Source organism: Magnolia sinica, chromosome 1 (genome assembly GCF_029962835.1).
Source record: "Magnolia sinica isolate HGM2019 chromosome 1, MsV1, whole genome shotgun sequence".
In the NCBI taxonomy this organism is placed as follows: Eukaryota; Viridiplantae; Streptophyta; class Magnoliopsida; order Magnoliales; family Magnoliaceae; genus Magnolia; species Magnolia sinica.
The window spans coordinates 67817927-67835556 of record NC_080573.1 but is presented as its reverse complement, the minus strand read 5'-3'; the positions used below and the strand labels follow the sequence as shown (position 1 = coordinate 67835556).

At 42.5% G+C, this 17630-nt stretch overlaps 1 protein-coding gene across 2 annotated transcripts in view; it reads left to right on the top strand.

The window, feature by feature from the left end:
• Positions 1–1539: 1539 nt before the first annotated feature.
• The window catches only part of LOC131250770 (DExH-box ATP-dependent RNA helicase DExH6), a 101679-nt gene continuing 85588 nt past the window's right edge, over positions 1540–17630 (top strand). The window contains exon 1 of one of the 2 annotated variants that reach the window (XM_058251066.1): positions 1540–1982. In XM_058251066.1, the coding sequence (XP_058107049.1) occupies positions 1859–1982 (124 nt within the window). In that variant the 5' untranslated portion in view covers positions 1540–1858. The remainder of the gene's footprint in view (positions 1983–17630) is intronic. The other variant, XM_058251076.1, reaches the window with a different exon arrangement.

Below are 17630 nucleotides of genomic sequence, written 5' to 3'. Positions count from 1 at the left end.
AAATATGCCCTAAGTTAGGGTTACATGGTAACACTCAAGTATCGAAAAGTACAAGGTGTTATAGTGTTTCATGAGAGATTCATTCAATTGAATTCATATTCTTATTGGTGTTGATGATTGATTTAATAGATTTATCTTCCTATTAGATAAGATAAGACTTCGATTCAAATTGAGTTATAAGAATTGAATAAATGATTGAGATATTGTGATTACAATAAGTGGATTTCTAAATCCTTAGTTTTTTATTATTATTTTGTTTAAAACCCTTTAGCCTATTCGTTGGATTAAAAACTCAGACACCACATACCTTTAGATTAGTTATAGGTTGTGTTCCCTATTATTTATGGATTTGATGTCAGTCTCACTGAGTTAAAACTACATTGCAACCCTGCACTTGAGGTTGTCAACCCATGGGTTCGATCACAACTGTTCTGCCATTGTAAAGGATATTCAATAGGGGACGAAATGCTGTCAAAATTATTCTTTTTAATTGATATTTGATGTTGTACAGTCAATATTTGAATTATCTCTGATATTTATCGAAATATCTCCGATATTATCTTTACCTCCAGCTCAACGATACCAGTAACATTGGTAGCGATATCGATAACACTGCCCGCGATATCGATAACACTGGCAGTATAAAAAATTCCAGGTATTAGCAACATATCGCTAAGTATCACCAACGTATCAATATCGATAATGTAATCGCTAATATTTTCAACTATGCAAATTTTAGGCGTCGCTTATATAACCAATGCATCGATATCGCCAATGTATCACTAATATTTTTGACTATGTAAATTCTAGGTAATGCTTGTATCATAAGTGTATCAACTATATTTCAATAATATCACCAACGAATTGATATCATTAAAATTTTGTTTATTAGAAAATTTTATTTCAATTTTTTTTTCTTCATGTGGACATGGTTGTATGTAGTGTTCAATTTGTCATTGATAATATTGATAATATCTCGATATTATTGATATCATAACATGCGCGATATTGAGACTAGAATCTTCCGTTTTCTTTCCAATTGTTGATGATTTTTTGATGAAGTATCATGTATTGTTGATATTTTACAATATTGATGGATGTTTGGATGCAAGGTTGGATGGTTAAATAGGCCGGATGGGATGGTTTGACTGATTTATTATAACAACACATGCTTTTAAGGCTTCATTTAAAGGTTATAGAGGGCTTGGATCGAGATAAAATCAATGCCTTCTTAGGTGTTGGGATGCCCCTAATAAATGAACCGAACGGATTTTCCACTGAGTGAGCCTAATCCTAATTTAGTGGGACCCACTCTCCTTGAAAAAATAGGATTTCAAAATAAGCAATAGTTGATTTCATAGAAATGGCAATTTAGTCTGAAAAAATTCAAAAGTTGGCCTAATGCAAATAAGAAAAAAAGAATAAAAAAAAAGAAAAAGAAAAAGAAAAAGAAAAAAGAAAAAAAAGTCAGGGAACTGAGGCCAAAACTTTGTAAAGGTCAAATCCCTTAGCACTGTTGTAAAAAACCCAAAAGCAACAGGGGCTCTTTTGCAAGCAACGCCTAGATTATCGCCTGTTTTGGAATACCCCACCCAGGTTTCTTCGGTGGCGAGCGTGGCCCCCCGGTCGAAGGACTAGGGTATCATACATGCATCCCACGTCGTCACCTGTTGGCCGCCACATTCGCACCAGCGTATCCGCGCGAGTTGAAATCCCTAATCACATGAGTTAATGAGTTTTTGGTGGGAAGATAAAAGAAGAGCGAGAGGGTTTTGGGAGATGGAAAAAGTTCGAACCTTTTCACAGCTCTTTAAAACCGGCTCCCGTGTTTTCCGTTTCTGAGAAGAAGGTAGAGAAGATGGGGAAACGAGGACAGAGAAAGGCAAATGGCGAAAGGGAAGAAACCCTTCCCAACGTTCTGGAGACTACCCGCATTCAAATCACTAAACGTCTCGAAGAGTTCCGAGCAGGCGATGCGGAAGGTTATTGCCTCTCTATTTTCCTTTCACTATTTCTCTTTATTTTGCAATTCTTTTTCGGATATGTCAGGAATCCAATTGTTTGGTGACGGCGAATTGAAAGAGAGAGTAGAATATGAAAGAAAGAGAGAAGGATGACAAAATCAAAGAGAAGAAAATCAGAAGTTTTTTTTTTTTTTTTTTTTGGGGTGGTCGGTGTTGGTATATCTTAACACCATAATTACTGTTGGATTCCCTTTTTCCACACCTCTCGCCAAATGCTATAACAAGAGTTGTAGAACGAGACGTTTCGCTCATCTGTTGTTTATCGCATCATTTATTGCATCTTCTACTCTCAATGGCAGTAACTATAGGTTCGCTAACTCTGGAGCCCTTCCTATCCACACGCATGTATGGACACCTGTCAATATGGAGCATTTGTGCGTGATCTGAGCTCTCTCTCCTGGGCAGGCTACGCTGGTTATATCTTCTGTTGCATATGTCAGGCTGTTTCGGCTGTTTCACTTGTTAAAACATTGTTAAAACATCCCACACCAAGAAAGACCTTATTATTGGGGCCAGCCAATGGGCCACCCAAGCCGACCATCTAAAAGATGATGGGTTGTGGCTTGATGAAAACCTGACCTGCCAATGTATGTGTGTTTGCTTTGTAGTAGTGACTTTGGAATTGTGCCTTGGAATTTGAGTTCGCCAATGTAAATTTTAAATAAATGGGGGAATTCTGCTGTGTCTGACCCTTGGTTTTGGTAATGTAGATTTTGGGTGTGTTTACTAAAGGTCTCAGGCTTGTCCGAACCCAGATCCAGTTTCAATCTGCCTCATTGACACCCGTACTTAATCGTAGAGGTGGCAATGGGTGATATCCTTGTCAAGTCAGACCTAGCTTGACCCGTTTACGTAATTGGCCAATGAGTTTGGCCTAGACCAGACAAATGATCCATTACCCAAAGACCCAGCCTGATCTACTTCAGATTCATTATGCCTGAGCTTGATCCAATTTGGCCCATTGCAGTGTAATAAAGATAGCCAGGGCCATCAGCTTGACCTTACACAACCTGGGTTGAATTGGACTAAGCACTTGCAACACTCATTTTTGAGTTGGGTTGGGTTTGGTCATTTGACCCAACCCATTAGTAACATATATAGGTTGGTTATGTTGATAGGGTTCGTAATGTTTTTGCTCAATTTGAGCTACTCCCAATTAACATGCTCAAACCTAGCTTAGAAGCGGGTTGGGCTAGTTGACCTGTTAAAAGAGGGGTTAGGGTTGAGTTTATTGGATTTCGGTCAGGTTAGGTTTGACCTTGGTTTGACTGAACTGACCTGCCCATGTATGGGTGCTTGCTTCAGTAGTAGTGACTTTGGAATTGTGCTTAGGGATTTGACTTCGCCAGGGCTTCCGCGACCTGTTTTGGACCATCGACCAATTGCTCTTGATGTTCCATATAATGATTGGGCCCTAAACCTTTTAGATTTGAGTGGGCTTGGTTAGAAATCGAGGGTTTTAAAATTTATTAGCAGATGGGTGGAATTCCTTGGAGGTTCAAGGTTATGTGGGATACAAGATTTGTAGGAAACTCGACTCTTCTAAAAGAAAAGATTAAATTATGGAAGGTCTTGGGTGCTAGAGAGATTACATTTGATGGTATGGCCAAGGAAATTCATGACTTGGATCATCCGGAGGCAGGCACTTAGTTGGATGAAGATAAAGAAAAAAGGGAGATTCTGCTGTGGCATTATGCTAACCAATCCAAAGAAGAGGAAATTAAATGGCAGCAACAATCTAGACCAGTTTGGCTTAAGGAAGGTGATAAAAACCCCTGCTAGTTTCATAGCATTGCAAGTGCTCAGTCTAGATGCAACGGGATTAGCAGTTTGCTTATAGGAGGCGAGAGGACTTTAGAAAGAAGTAGGATTTGTGACTCTATTATCGGCTATTACAGTAATTTGCTTTCTGGTGATGTGTAGAATAGACCGCGGCTTGATTATTTGTCGTTCGACAAGTTTTCGGAAGAAGAAGCCTCATCTCTTGAACTTCCATTCTCCATTGAGGAATTCAAAGCTGCGATTGATTCCATGTGTGTTGAGAAATCTCCACACCCTGATGGATTTCCTATAGCCTTGTTTCAGATTTTTTTGCACTTTCTTTAGAAAGACGTCACGAAATTTATTTGCAAGTTCTATGAGCCTAGTAGGTTGTCTGCATGCATGGGTGCTACCTTTATTGCTCTTATCCCTAAGATCGAAGGTGTGTAGCAATTAAAAGATTTTTGGCCCATAAGCTTAATAGGTAGCCCATACAAGATTCCTGCTAAAGTGTTGGCTTTGCGGTTTCTAGGAGTGTTATCCAAGGTTATAGCCGACAATGAAGGGGCATTCATTTTGGGTAGATAGATTTTTGATAGCGTGCTTATTGCCCATGAATGCATCGATTCGAGGTACAAGGAGAAGAAAAGCAGTATAGTTTGCAAGTTGGACCTAGAAAAAGCATATAATCATGTGGACTGGACTTTTTGGACTACGTGTTGAATCAGGTGGGTTGCAATCATAGATGGAGGGGTTGGATGAGGTCCTGTCTTCAGGCTGCCACTTTTTCTGTTCTAGTCAATGGTTCTTCTAGAGGATATTTTAAGGCCTCTAGGGGTCTCAGACAAGAGGATCTGTTGTGTCCCTATCCTTTTGTGGTCATTGGCCAGACCCTTAGCAAAATGCTCCATAGGGGATCCGCTGTGCCCCTATCTTTTTAGGTGTTCCCCCTCGAGTGGCAGTTTTCATTTGGTTGGTGGGCCACAAAAGAGTGTTGACTATTGATAACCTCCAACAAAGATCTCTTGTTCTCCTCAACATTTGTTTGTTATGCATAGCGGACACGAAGTTGATCGATCACGTGTTCATCCATTGTTCTTTTACCCGTATAATTCGGGAGTCATTCTTGGCCACATCTTTGATTCCTTGGGTCATGCCTCATTCCATGGATGTCCTACTCTGGGCGTGGCATGGAGGAGGTGGTGGGAAAGATGGGACAATCGTTTGGAGGCTCATCATTATGGCCTTATTTTGGGTAGTTTGGAAGGAAAGGAACAAGCATTGCTTTAGAAATGGCAAGACCTCCATCGATAGAGTAACATGTGTTGTTAAGTTGTGTTTGTCTCTTCCTTTTTGGGTCGTTAGTATTCTACTTTGTTGTATTCTTTTCCCGCCTTGTGGCGGGCTTCTTATTAAAGATTTTGTTGCCTCTAAAAAAAGGAAATGTAAATTTTTACTAAATGGGGAAATTATGCAGCACTTGACCTTTGGGTTTGTTAATGAAGATTTTGGGCTTGTTTCATGAAGGTCTTGGGCTCGGCCTGACCCAGACTCGGTTTGACTCTACTTCGTTGACAATGACACCTGTACTTATTTGAAGAGGTGGCAATGGGTGGGATCCTTGTCAAGTCGGGGCCAGCTTGACGGACCCATTTACATAATGGGCTAAGGAGTTTTCCCAAACTAGGCAAATGATCCATTACCTAAAGACCCAGCCTGGCCTACTTAAGATTCGTTATGCTTGAACTTGATCCGATTTGACCCATTGAATTGTAATTAAGTTAGGGCCATTGGCTTGACCTCAGCTTGACCCATTTACGTAATGGGCTAAGGAGTTTGGCCCAAACCAGGCAAATGATCCATTACCCAAAGACCTAGCCTGACCTCCTTAAGATTCATTATGCTTGATCTTGATCCGATTTGACCCATTGAATTGTAATTAAGTTAGGGCCATTGGCTTGACCTCACTCGATCTGTCTTGAGTTGGACTGAGTATTTCCAACACTTGTTTTGGTAGGGACTGAGTATTTGCAACACTTGTTTTGGTATAAGCAGTGAGGAAGTCTTGCGACATACGTGTAGGGTTTAAAAGCTCTATATTACTATTTGTTTCATATTTTGAGTTGGGTTGGTTTTAGTCATTTGACCTAGCCCATTAGTATCTTATATAGGTGGGTTGTATTGATAGGGTTCCTAATGTTTTTGCTCGATTTGAGTTGCTCCCAATTAACATTCTCAAACCTGGCTTAAAAGCGGGTTAGGCTAGTTAATTTGCAGGCTACTTACAACCATTTGCACCATTATTTAGCGTATAAAAGCTAGATCACAAAACTACGCTTGTGTAATTCAGTTAAATAAAGGCATATGTGGTAAAACACATTAGATCCCCTTCAAGTTGGGGTGTAGATGTTGATCATACCTAACTTGACAAGGACATCATTTAACTCGTTCCTCCCAATGACTTCTTCGAGAATGACAACTAATTGATCCTTTGAACTCACAAAAGTAGCACTAAATGTCACATTTTCCCTAATAAGCTGGTGGCCTAGTACTTGAATGTGTTTTGTGACTTTTGTTGCTAATTGACAAACACGATTGAATGAAATATGGAAGTAGCTTAATTCTCACAAAAGGAGCACCGAACACCTCCTCATACCTCTCGCTAAATGGTATCACAACTGTTGTAGAATAAGACGTTTCACTCATCTATTGTTTCTCACATCATTTCTTGCATATTCTCTGATGCAGGACATGAAATTCAAATATGATATGCAAGATTTTCAAGCTTTAGATCACACTAGTTCAGAAACAATTACACAAATTTCCATATCTCACACAAAAGTTCAAGTACTCAATCAAGGGGAATCTATGGAGGCCCAAGCCTACACATGCTAGGGCTGGATCAATCAAACTTATAGACCAAACAATACTAAGGAGAGTAAATTCATCCACATATGCACAAAAATATTTCCCCAATCCAAGGGATTCACAAGTTTCAATTCGGGGAACCCTAGGGTTAGGAAAAAAGGGGGCAAATAAATTGGAATTTAAGGCAATCTAGAGTTAGAGTTAGGGAAATTAAATAAGAGAGGAATGAAAGAGGGGAAAGATTGGACCTAATGACAGTTCACCCATGTGGACAGTGGACCAGGCCTGACGCACGTGCGCAGGGGCCTGTCTGCACGTGCGTGGGGACCACGGACTCGGAAAGCGCCTCCTTGAGTCTGGTCGGCCAGGGGTGGACTCCAAAACCCTTGAATTTCGGGCCGATCCGATATACGGTCTGTGTGTGGTGCTCCACCGAAGTTTCAGCCCTCTTGTAGGGCCAGATTTCAGAAATCTACTGTAGAAGAGAAATGTCTGCAAAATATTGATGGATTTGCAGGTGGGATGGTTGCAGGAGAAGAGAAATATGGATGGTAGAAGGTGGGGGGCGAATTGGGATGAGTGTGGTTTTGCACCACGATAGTCAGCCCTTCGAGGAAGGGAGGGTTTCACAACCAATTGGATTTTTACAACTCAGAAACTTAGAGGAGCAGGAAAAAATGTAAAAATTTTATTAATCTTCAATGAAAGAAAAAAAACTACAAGGGTTGCCTATTTATAATAAAATCCTATACTCCAAAACTCGTGCCATGTGCGCACCCTATTACTTGGAAATGAAGTAATAAAAAATAACAACTAATCAAAGCAATCTAAACGGTCCATGATATTTCTAATAACAATAATAAGCAAAACACAAAGTATTAGATTATTTAGAATAGTGGGCCACAATCATGAGAACTCATGGTGGGATTTACATGCCGATCGGGTCGACTCCAACAAACCAAAACGCAGTCCTCTAACTAGGAGACCCTCCCTGGATGTCGTCATCGATCCAGATCGATGGTGCGGCCCTCCTCGCGTACGTGCATAGTGGGGGCGTGCGTGCGGGCGCGCGTAATGTCCCCATCAAATCTCCTCGGCTGCGAAGATTTTGCTACTGGTGAAACAAAACTCCCAAACTGCTCCAAGATGTCAGGATCAAGTCTCTGAAGCTCCTCCTAAATGAGCCACGTACTGTCTGAAGCTGGGTGTGACTTCCACCTAACTAGGTACTTTTGAAACCCGCCATCCAACGTTGATACTATCTAATGGTCAAGAATATCCTCTATTTCCTCTCTGGGTCTGGGAAGGGTAGGTATGAGAGGTAGAGGCTAGGAAGAAGGGTTAGGAAGAGGCCATGGATCAAGGGATAGGTCTGAGGAATCAGGATGGTTGGGCGAAGAGCTGGACAAAGTATCAGTGGTCCCTTGAAAAGCAACTAGATCCTCCACATTGAATGTGGAATTAATTCACATGAAAGGTGGAAGATCTACCACATACGCATTGAGACTGTTTCGTTTTATAATTTTGAATGGTTCAGCGTTACACGCGTGTAATTTATGAACGACCCCCTGAGGGTACCGCTCAGGCCTAGTGCGGACCATCACAGTCCCCTACATTGAATTCCTTGAAACGTTTATACTGGTTTGCAAAAAAATTGTAATGTTTATTACCAGTAGTGATCTTTCGCCTGATTTCTTGATGTAATAAATGAATGTGATGCGCAAAGGACTCTGCGGACTCTGATGGCTTATGGGACAGTGACATAGGGACAATATCAATAGGCTTCCTAGGCTTATAACCAGTAATGACTTCAAAAGGACTTATACCTGTGGACCTATTAACAGAACTATTAAATGCAAACTTGGCTATAGGTAGTATGGTGTCCCACGTCCTGGTGTGCTCCCCTACTAAACATCTGAGCAAACTTCCTAGGCTCCTATTGACCACCTCAGTCTGAGGGTGGTGGGCAGAAGAAAATTGGAGCCTAGTATTCATCATGTGCCATAGTGTCTTCCAAAAGTAATTCATGAATCACACGTCACGGTCAGATACTATGGTTTTTGGTAACCCATGCAGTTTGACGACCTCACTAAAGAACAACTTGGCAACATGAGATGCGTCAGAGGTCTTAGAACAAGGACCGAAGTGGGTCATTTTAGAAAAACGGTCCACGACAACAAATATGAAATCGTGTTTCCGAATAGTCTTGGGGAGTCCAAGCATGAAGTTCATACTGATGTCCTGCTAAGGGATGAATAGAACTGGCAAAGGTGTGTATAATCCTGTATTTTGCTTTTTTTTTTGTCTTGCTAGTTGACAAGTACGACATTGCCATATAATTTTGGCCACGTCTCTCTTAAAGCTTAGCTAATGAAACCTATTCTCCAGTCGGGCAATGGTCTTGTCTCGACCGAAATGATCCACAACCCCTCTTGAATGTAACTCCCAGACAAGAAAATCGCGGAGGGAGGTGCGAGGTATGCACAAGCGGTCACTCCTAAACAAATATCCGTCTAAAATTAAGTACTCTCTGTTAGCTCTGACGGATTTTCTAATAACGATGCGTACACAACTCCAAAATCTGGACACTCAGAATAATCTTCTTTGATGCGCTCGAGGCCCGTGACTTCAACACTCATGGAATTGAGTAATGCGACTCGACGACTCAACGCGTCGGTAGACTTATTCTCTACATCGCCCTTGTGCTTAAGCATAAAAGTGTACTCTTGAAGGAATTGTACTCACTTGGCATGCCTAGGGTTTAATTTTTTCTGAGAATTCAGATATCTCAAGGCCTCATGATCTGAGAATAAGACGAATTTTTGCAGTAATAGGTAATAACGCCAGTGGCGCAGTGATTGCACTATCGCATAGAACTCTTTGTCATAGGTGGAATATTTTTGTTTCGCCTCGTTTAGTTTCTCACTAAAAAAGACGACAGGGTGCCCTTCCTGATTGAGTACTCCTATACCGACTCCTGACGCGTCTCATGCGACTTTAAAAGCTTTTGAAAAATTCAGAAGTCGCATGACTGAAGCTTCGATCATCTTGACCTTTATCTTTTTGAAGGCCTTCGAGGCTGCCTTTGTCCATTGAAACTTTCCTCTTTTTTTTAGTTTTATTTTTTATTTTTTTATGCAATCCGTGATGGGAGCCATGATAGAATTGAAGCCTCGAATGAATTGCCTATGAAAGGTGGCTAAGCTGTGAAAGCTGAATATTGTGGGTTCAGGCCAATTGACGTTGGCCTCGACCTTCTCGGGATCTGCCGATACGCCCTTAGTTGACACAATAAAACCTAAGAAGATAACACTACTAGACAAAAATGCACACTTCTTTAGGTTGATGTACAATTTCTTGGCTCTATGGATCCCACAAACCTGCCTCAAATGATTGAGGTATTGCTCCTTGGTCATATTATAAATCAAGATATCATCAAAGTATACGACCTGAAACTTCCCATGAAGGGCCTCAACACTTGGGTCATCACACGCATGAAAGTGCTTGGGGCGTTAGTCAGCCCAAAAGGCATAATTAGCCACTCATATAGCACATCTTTCATTTTGAAGGCCGTCTTCCACTCATCACTAGGGCGTACACGGATTTGGTGATAACTACTTTTGAGGTCAATTTTCGAGAAGATAGTAGCATTGGCCATCATATCTAACATGTCATCAAGACGCAGTACGTGAAACTAATACTTAACTGTGATTTTGTTGATGGCCCTACTATCAACACACATCCTCCACGTGCCATCCTCCTGTGCACACTTAGGGCAGTTCACAACTTTGTGATACCCTCCCGCTAAATGCACCTTCAAGCGGGTCACCCCTCACTCCTCGATACATGGCCACATAAATTACATATACTCCCGAATCGATTATTGGGAGTGGGCTGGCCGTATCGCCACCCTATATCAAGTTGTCTCCTTCCTCTTCCTCTTGACATATTTTATCTGTAAAAAAATATTATGTTAAAACTTGTTAGGACCCACCTTGGTGCATGTGCTGTGTATCCATGCTGCCCATCCATTTTGCCAGATTAATTTAAGGAATGGTCCTAAAAATGAGAATTATCCAAATCTCAGGTGGACCACACAGTAGGGATTTCCACCATTAGAAACTTCCTGGGGCCCACAAAAGTTTTGGATGTCGTGGAAAATAGATGGATGGTGTAAAATTATCGAGAAATATATGGATGGCATGGATAAAACACATACATCATGGTGGGGCCATAGAGCACCATTCAATAGGCAATAAGCAATTCAAGAAAAAAACACATATAATATATAGTAAGACACCAAAATTAGATAGTCTCATGCATAAGAATGTAGAAAGAATTAGGACATCATGAATCTTCATGATGTAGGTATTATTCTCACGTGGACCACACCACAAGAAATAGTGGGGCGTGATGGATGTTTAATCTTCCCCGTTTCATGTTGTGCGGCCCACTTGAGCTTTGGATCTGCCTGATTTTTGGTCTCACGACCTAATATGCCCTTAAAAAAATGGATGGACGGAGTGGATTTCTTACAAACATCATGGTGGGCCCCACCACAAGCCCCATAGGAACCAAAGAATGAGGCCGATCCAAAGTTCAAGTGAACCCATCATGATGTGGCCATGACCCTAGTGCGGATTGCCTACTGATAGCCAGGTGGCTATTGACACTACTTTGTGGGCCTCATCATGATGTATGTCCTATCTAGGCCATCCATACATTTTTTCAGATTATTTTATGGCATGAGATAAAAAATGAGGCAGATCCAAATCTCATATGGCCCACACCACATGAAAGAGTTGTGATTGAACACTCATCATTAGGAACTTCTTAGGGGCCACAAAAGTTTTGGATTAAGCTGATGTTTGTGTTTTTGATGCGGACATCAGAGTGTACCAGCGTCGCCGTAGGAGAGCCCCAGGCCCTGGCCCAACCCAGCCCACACTTTATTTGGGTGATCATTACTTGGGCTTGGTCTGTGGGCTACTTTGAAGACCCCATGTGCATAGGATGTGCATCATGAAGGCCCCAGACTGGGAGGATGCACATGGGTTGCATTATTTGGAGTGCTAGGATAGTTTTTAAGAGTTTTTATTGAGATCTGACTATTGGATCGCGTCCGATCACATGGTGGCCCGCCATGTGATCAAGTTCTTTTTCAGTTTTTAGTGTCCATTTATGTTTTGTTATTTTTCTGCACATTTTGGTTGGTTTGGATTTCTTAGTGGGCCCCTACTTTGCTAGATTTTAAAAAGGGGCATGTTGGTCATTTTACTTTTACATGTAAAAACTCTATTTAAGGGGGGGACGTCCAACCCTAAAGGGGATGAAGAGTACATGTTTGTTTTCTAAAGAGAAGCCTTTCTTTCTTCCATGTGACTTGGAAGAACCCTCCATGAGACTTGGAGCAAGGTGGTGAGATTCCATCTTTTTGTGGCTGTGTGACTCGCTCACGTGTTTATCTTCTGCAAGGTATGGTCTTTCCTTCTCCTTTTACTCCTTTAGAAAAAACCTCTTTGATCCTATCTAGCATAAATCCTTCAATCCATTGCGCCCAAAACCTTGACACCCTATGTCCCTGCCTCCTACATAAAACCTACCCTAGACCCTCTCCCAATTTCCTCCCACAACCCTCAATTCCCAAATTACAGATTTATCCCACCCCATAACCCATGTGATCTTCATCTCCTCTAAACATATTTTATGTGGTGAGTATGGTAAATTCTATGTGTGTATGAGTCTGCCCATGAGTATTTTGTTGATATTCTGTGCTAAGGGGTTGTTCTAACAACCTTGACATCCTGCGATTTAATCTTTATATGATTGTGTGCATGTGGGGATGATTTCTAATGAAATGACATGAATTTTTACTTGCTGAAATTACTGTTTGGTGAACTGTTCTGCTGAAATTATTGTTTAGTGGGCTTGGCCCATAACCCACAGATCCTAGGATCTGTATGCTCTGAGTTGTCATTTGACTAATCTCCTGTGAAACATGACATCCGTACATGTATCCTACATCATCTTTGGTATCAGAGAGAAGGTTTAGCATAAAGTATTTGTGAGTCCCATATTAAGTTAGGGTCTTTTGTGTGCATGCATATAGGTTGAGATTGCATCTCATATAGTGTTTAGGCCACACCATTAGGATAGTAAATTTGAACTAGAGTCTAGGGTTACATTGGGTACACCCCGTGCCCCATCGAATCAGTTTTTGTGTCAGTCCTAGAATTAGTTTCTTCCTTTTGAGTGAGTCCTTACGTTAAAGTTGTCTTAGGTGTGTCGCGGTATGGCAACCGCAAGTAATAGTTGTGATTTCGACCCGTTATCTCAACAGATCCTAGCACAACTACAAGCCATCACGTCTAGGCTAGATCGTTTTGAAATAGCCGTTGAGGAGCAGCGCACAACGACAGAATCCAATAAGCGGCGCCTTGCTGACCTTGAGGATCTTGGTGACGAGCATGAGTCTCAGGCTGAGGTATTGGAGCGTGGTGCTAGGAGGGATCCCACAACCCCAATAGAGCCAGCTAGGGCTCCCATAGCCCGTCCTACCCCTCAGAGAGAGCCTGTTAGGGATTATGCGAGGGGGCATGGCCCAGTAGTTGGCCGTGGAGGGGTGCGTCCTCAACCACCCTGGTTTGAGTACCATGACCGACATGATATTGAAGACCGTGTCATGAGAGGTGTGAAAGTCGATGCGCCGAGCTTTGATGGTCAGCTGGACCTAAGTCTTTGTCGACTGGTTGGCAGACATGGACCACTTTTTCGAGTGGCATGACATGCCTGACGACCGTCGAGTACAGTTCGCCAAGATGAAGCTTGTTAGTCAGGCTAAGTCTTTTTGGCTGAACTATGAGCGCCGACTTGAGAGGTCTAGGCAACCTCCCATCACACTATGGGCCGAGATGAAAGAGGCCCTGAGGGAGAAGTATCTTCCCCTGTCATACCGACAGAAGCTCATGGATTAGTGCAGTCCCTTCGCCAGGGGAACATATCAGCCACAGATTATATTGCTAAATTTGATGAGCATATGTTGCGGTTTGACATCTAGGAGGACCCCATTGCGACACTCTCCAGATTTAGGATGGGGCTCCGACCTGATCTTCAGCACTAGCTACTCACTCGTGATGTTGGCACCTTGGATCATGCCTACCAGTTGGTGCCTGAGTTAGAGCGGTATGTAGCACTCCAGCGTTCTCGACGTATGGATTATCGAGATCCCAGTTCTAGGGCTTCATCTCAGGGTATGAGACCTAATTATAGGACTCAGTCCAAACCATCCTCCTCTAGTCGACCCAATCCTAGAGATTTCAAGGGTAAGGCCATTGAGGGATCTAGTTCAAGAGGAGGTGAGCCTATAGAATGCTACCAGTGTAGCAAAACGGGTCATTTCGCACGTGAGTGTCCCCAAAAAGTGCGAGGGAAGGCCCTCCTGATTGAAGATTAAGGGGAAGATTATAATGATCAGGGCGATGTTCACTCCCCAAGTATAGGGTTGTGATGTAGTAATAAACTCGGTGAGACCGAGGTCGAATCCCAAGGGACTGATACTTGTACGTTATCTGAAAATAAGTAGAAATAGTACTAGAATGAGATGAAATCCAATTTGAGTTGTAATGTGAGGAATAATAGTGAAATACTAATCTAAAACTTAAGGAATTCAGAGGAAGGAAACTAGGGATTCAGAGGATCCACTTGTATAGATCAGGGAGATTGTATGCCTGTATCAAGAACCATGGAAATTAAACTGAACTTACTTGATCTAGTTCAAGAGATCAGACAGGTGTAAATTAGAGTGGATTCCATCACAAAACCATGCCCATGAGACAAAGCAAACAACAAAATCAAACCAATTCACAGCCAATCTGAGTGATGTATGAATGTCAGGAAGAGTTCCGTCATCCAACCATGTCCAAGGGGCAATGGTGAACAACAGGGTTTCCTAACTGCATAGTCACAATAAGGGAATGGACATACTCAAAGCCATCGCAAATATATTGTAATTTAAGTCACAATAAATCATTAAAAACTTGGAATTTGTCCACCTAGGTCTTGTTGGAATCGGATGCTCGCTGCTTCTTGGAAATCGGATGCTCGCTGCTTCTTGGAATTTGTCCACCTAGGTCTTGTTTAGAGGGCTTGTAGGACTCTGATGGACGGTTGGAAACCCTGTTTAGACGGTTGGAAATCGGATGCTCGCTGCTTCTTGGAATTTGTCCACCTAGGTCTTGTTTAGAGGGCTTGTAGGACTCTGATGGACGGTCCGGATTGGATCGCTGAAGCACGGAGGTGGCCCACGAGATTCATCCGCAGGCTCTGTTTGCGAAACAAAACCTGCGCATTCGCGCTGTGATGGACGGTGGACCCATGATTGAATTTTAAATGAAAATCCACGCCGTCCATCAGAATCAGCATAAAAAATTATTCAGAGATGGCTTGTTTTGGATTAGCGTTGACGTGGCCCATGAATTCTGCAAAGCCACCGTCCGTTATACGTTTGCAATTGCATCCGTGCGTATATACATGCATGGGTCCCAGAAAACACCTGGTGCACGGTCGATTTTACCTCCCAAGCATAATGGACGGACCCGATTGTCCATATAATGGACGGTGTGGGTCCACTTCGTGGTTCAACGGACACTCGTCCGTTTCTCTGGCGAAAAGCAGGAGCTGTTTTGGTTTTTTTTTTTAAGAAAGGGTCGGGTCAGCGCAGCTGCTGACCGGTTCTTGGACCAGTGCACGTCCAATGCGTGTGTGCTCCATATACATGCAGTGTACGTATGGGGTCCATCATGATGTACTCAAGTAATCTGCTCCATCCATCCGTTTTGTCAGCTCATTTAACGAGTTGAACCCAAGATTTAGGCATATCTAGATATCAGGTGGGCCCTAAATCAGAGCTGTATGGGCTTACTGACCGTTGGGCCACTTCCAGAGGCATCCAATGGCTGAAATTTGATGTGTACGGTTAGTTTTTGGTCCTCGAGCCATGTATAAAGTTTTGAGCTGAACAGATGATGGAAACCCAGTGATCTTGCATTCTGGCTGACTTTCAGGCCGCTTGAGCTTCAGTTCCTCGATTTTCGCGGATCCCTGGCGTGTAATTCCGTCGATCTTAGTCCCCTGGAGTCCGTCCCTTGCCTTTAGTGTCATCAGAGCATTAAATCCATGCTTTAAGCTCCCTTTTCAGTCCACGCTCGTAAATACACTCTGCATCACAAACATGATTAAAGCGGGCTATTAAATGGTATCATGTTCGTAAATCCCAGCAGTAACTGGGGTCTAATATGCAATATTTGACCCTCAACAGGCGACTATGAAGAAGAAGAGTATCGCCCTGATGTTGTTGCTAGTGATGAAGACGATGAGGAGACTATCCCACTTGCTATAGTCAGACGTATCTTAACTCAGGCTAAGGACCAGGATGATTGGCGTTGTTCTACTATTTTCCATACTTACGCCAAAAGTGGGGAAAAGAATTGCGAAGTCATTGTCGACAGTGGAAGTTGTGCAAATGTGGTCTCCGCTAGCACCTTGGATCGTTTGGGCCTAAAGCCCACTCCCCACCCTCAACCCTATAATGTCTCTTGGGTTGACGACTCTTCGATGTTAGTGTCCCAATGTTGTCTGGTGCCTTTAGAGTTTGGATCCTATAAAGACACTGTGTTGTGATGTTTTGCCCATGGATGTGGGACACATCATCTTGGGTCGGCCTTGGCTCTTTGATAAGGATGTCACGATATATGGTCGTTCAAATGCGTGTACATTCTTACACGAAGGCAGAAAGATTATTCTGAAGCCTATGCCTCCCAAGAACACGCAGGCTAAAAGGGGAGACGTCAAGAAGGGTGATGGAAAAGAAGTGAGGAAATCCCAAACTAAGTCTCTTCACATTATTAATGCGAAAGAATTTGAGAAAGAGGCTACAGAGAGTTTGGAGTTGTATGCCCTAGCAGCAAGAGAGGTTACACCAGAGGTTAGGGCAGAGATCCCGTCTAGGGTGAGTCCAGTTTTAGAGGAGTTTAGTGATGTATTTCCTGAGGACTTACCAGATGAACTTCCACCCATGAGGGACATCCAGCATGTCATTAACTTTCCATGGGTCTACTCTTCCGAACCTTCCTCACTATCGAATGAACTCGACTGAGCATGTCGAGTTGAAGAGGCAAGTCGATGAGTTGTTAAGAAAAGGGTTCATTCGAGAGAGTTTGAGTCCATGTGCTGTGCCTGTACTCTTCACACCCAAGAAGGATGGCATGTGGCGCATGTGCGTGGACAGCCGAGCAATTAACAATTCCACTTGAGCTTTGGATATGCTTCAATTTTGGGCTCAACCCCTTAAATGAGCTGGAAAAATGGTTGGACGGTGTGGGTAAACCACATACATTCATGGTGTGCCCCACAGAGTTTTCTTAGTACGATAAGAGCGTACCGAGTAACTAGGTACGCAATCCAAGCAGAGAGCTTTTGCGGAAGCCACCATTTTCGAAAGAGAGGAGGGAAGAGGGTTTTGGACCTTCCGGAACTCGAAAATCCCCAAATCTTCTCCTCAATCAAACTCGAATTCTCGTCGAAATCTCTGTTGAGAGAAATCTCCGTTGCTGTATCGATCCGAAGAAAAAGAAATAGGGAAATCAAAATTACAGCTGTCGATTGATGGAGTGGTCCATCAAATTCTACCTTTGATCACACAATCTTTGTCAACAAGTACTGAAATCCCCTCTTGTTTTTCCTCTTTAAAAACGGAAAAAAAAAATAAAAAATTCTTTTTTCGATATTTCGGTAATTACGCAACCCCACATCTCCGGCCTTCTATCGTCGAAATGATTGTTGGTTGTTGGCTACAGTAGACTCATGAGTTCGTGATAGACTCTGCACTATGTAGTAAACCCATGAGTCTGTGATAAAATCCAGAAAGGATGTGTGACAGTATCAATGATATCCATGATTTCAAAGATAATCGTGTGATAT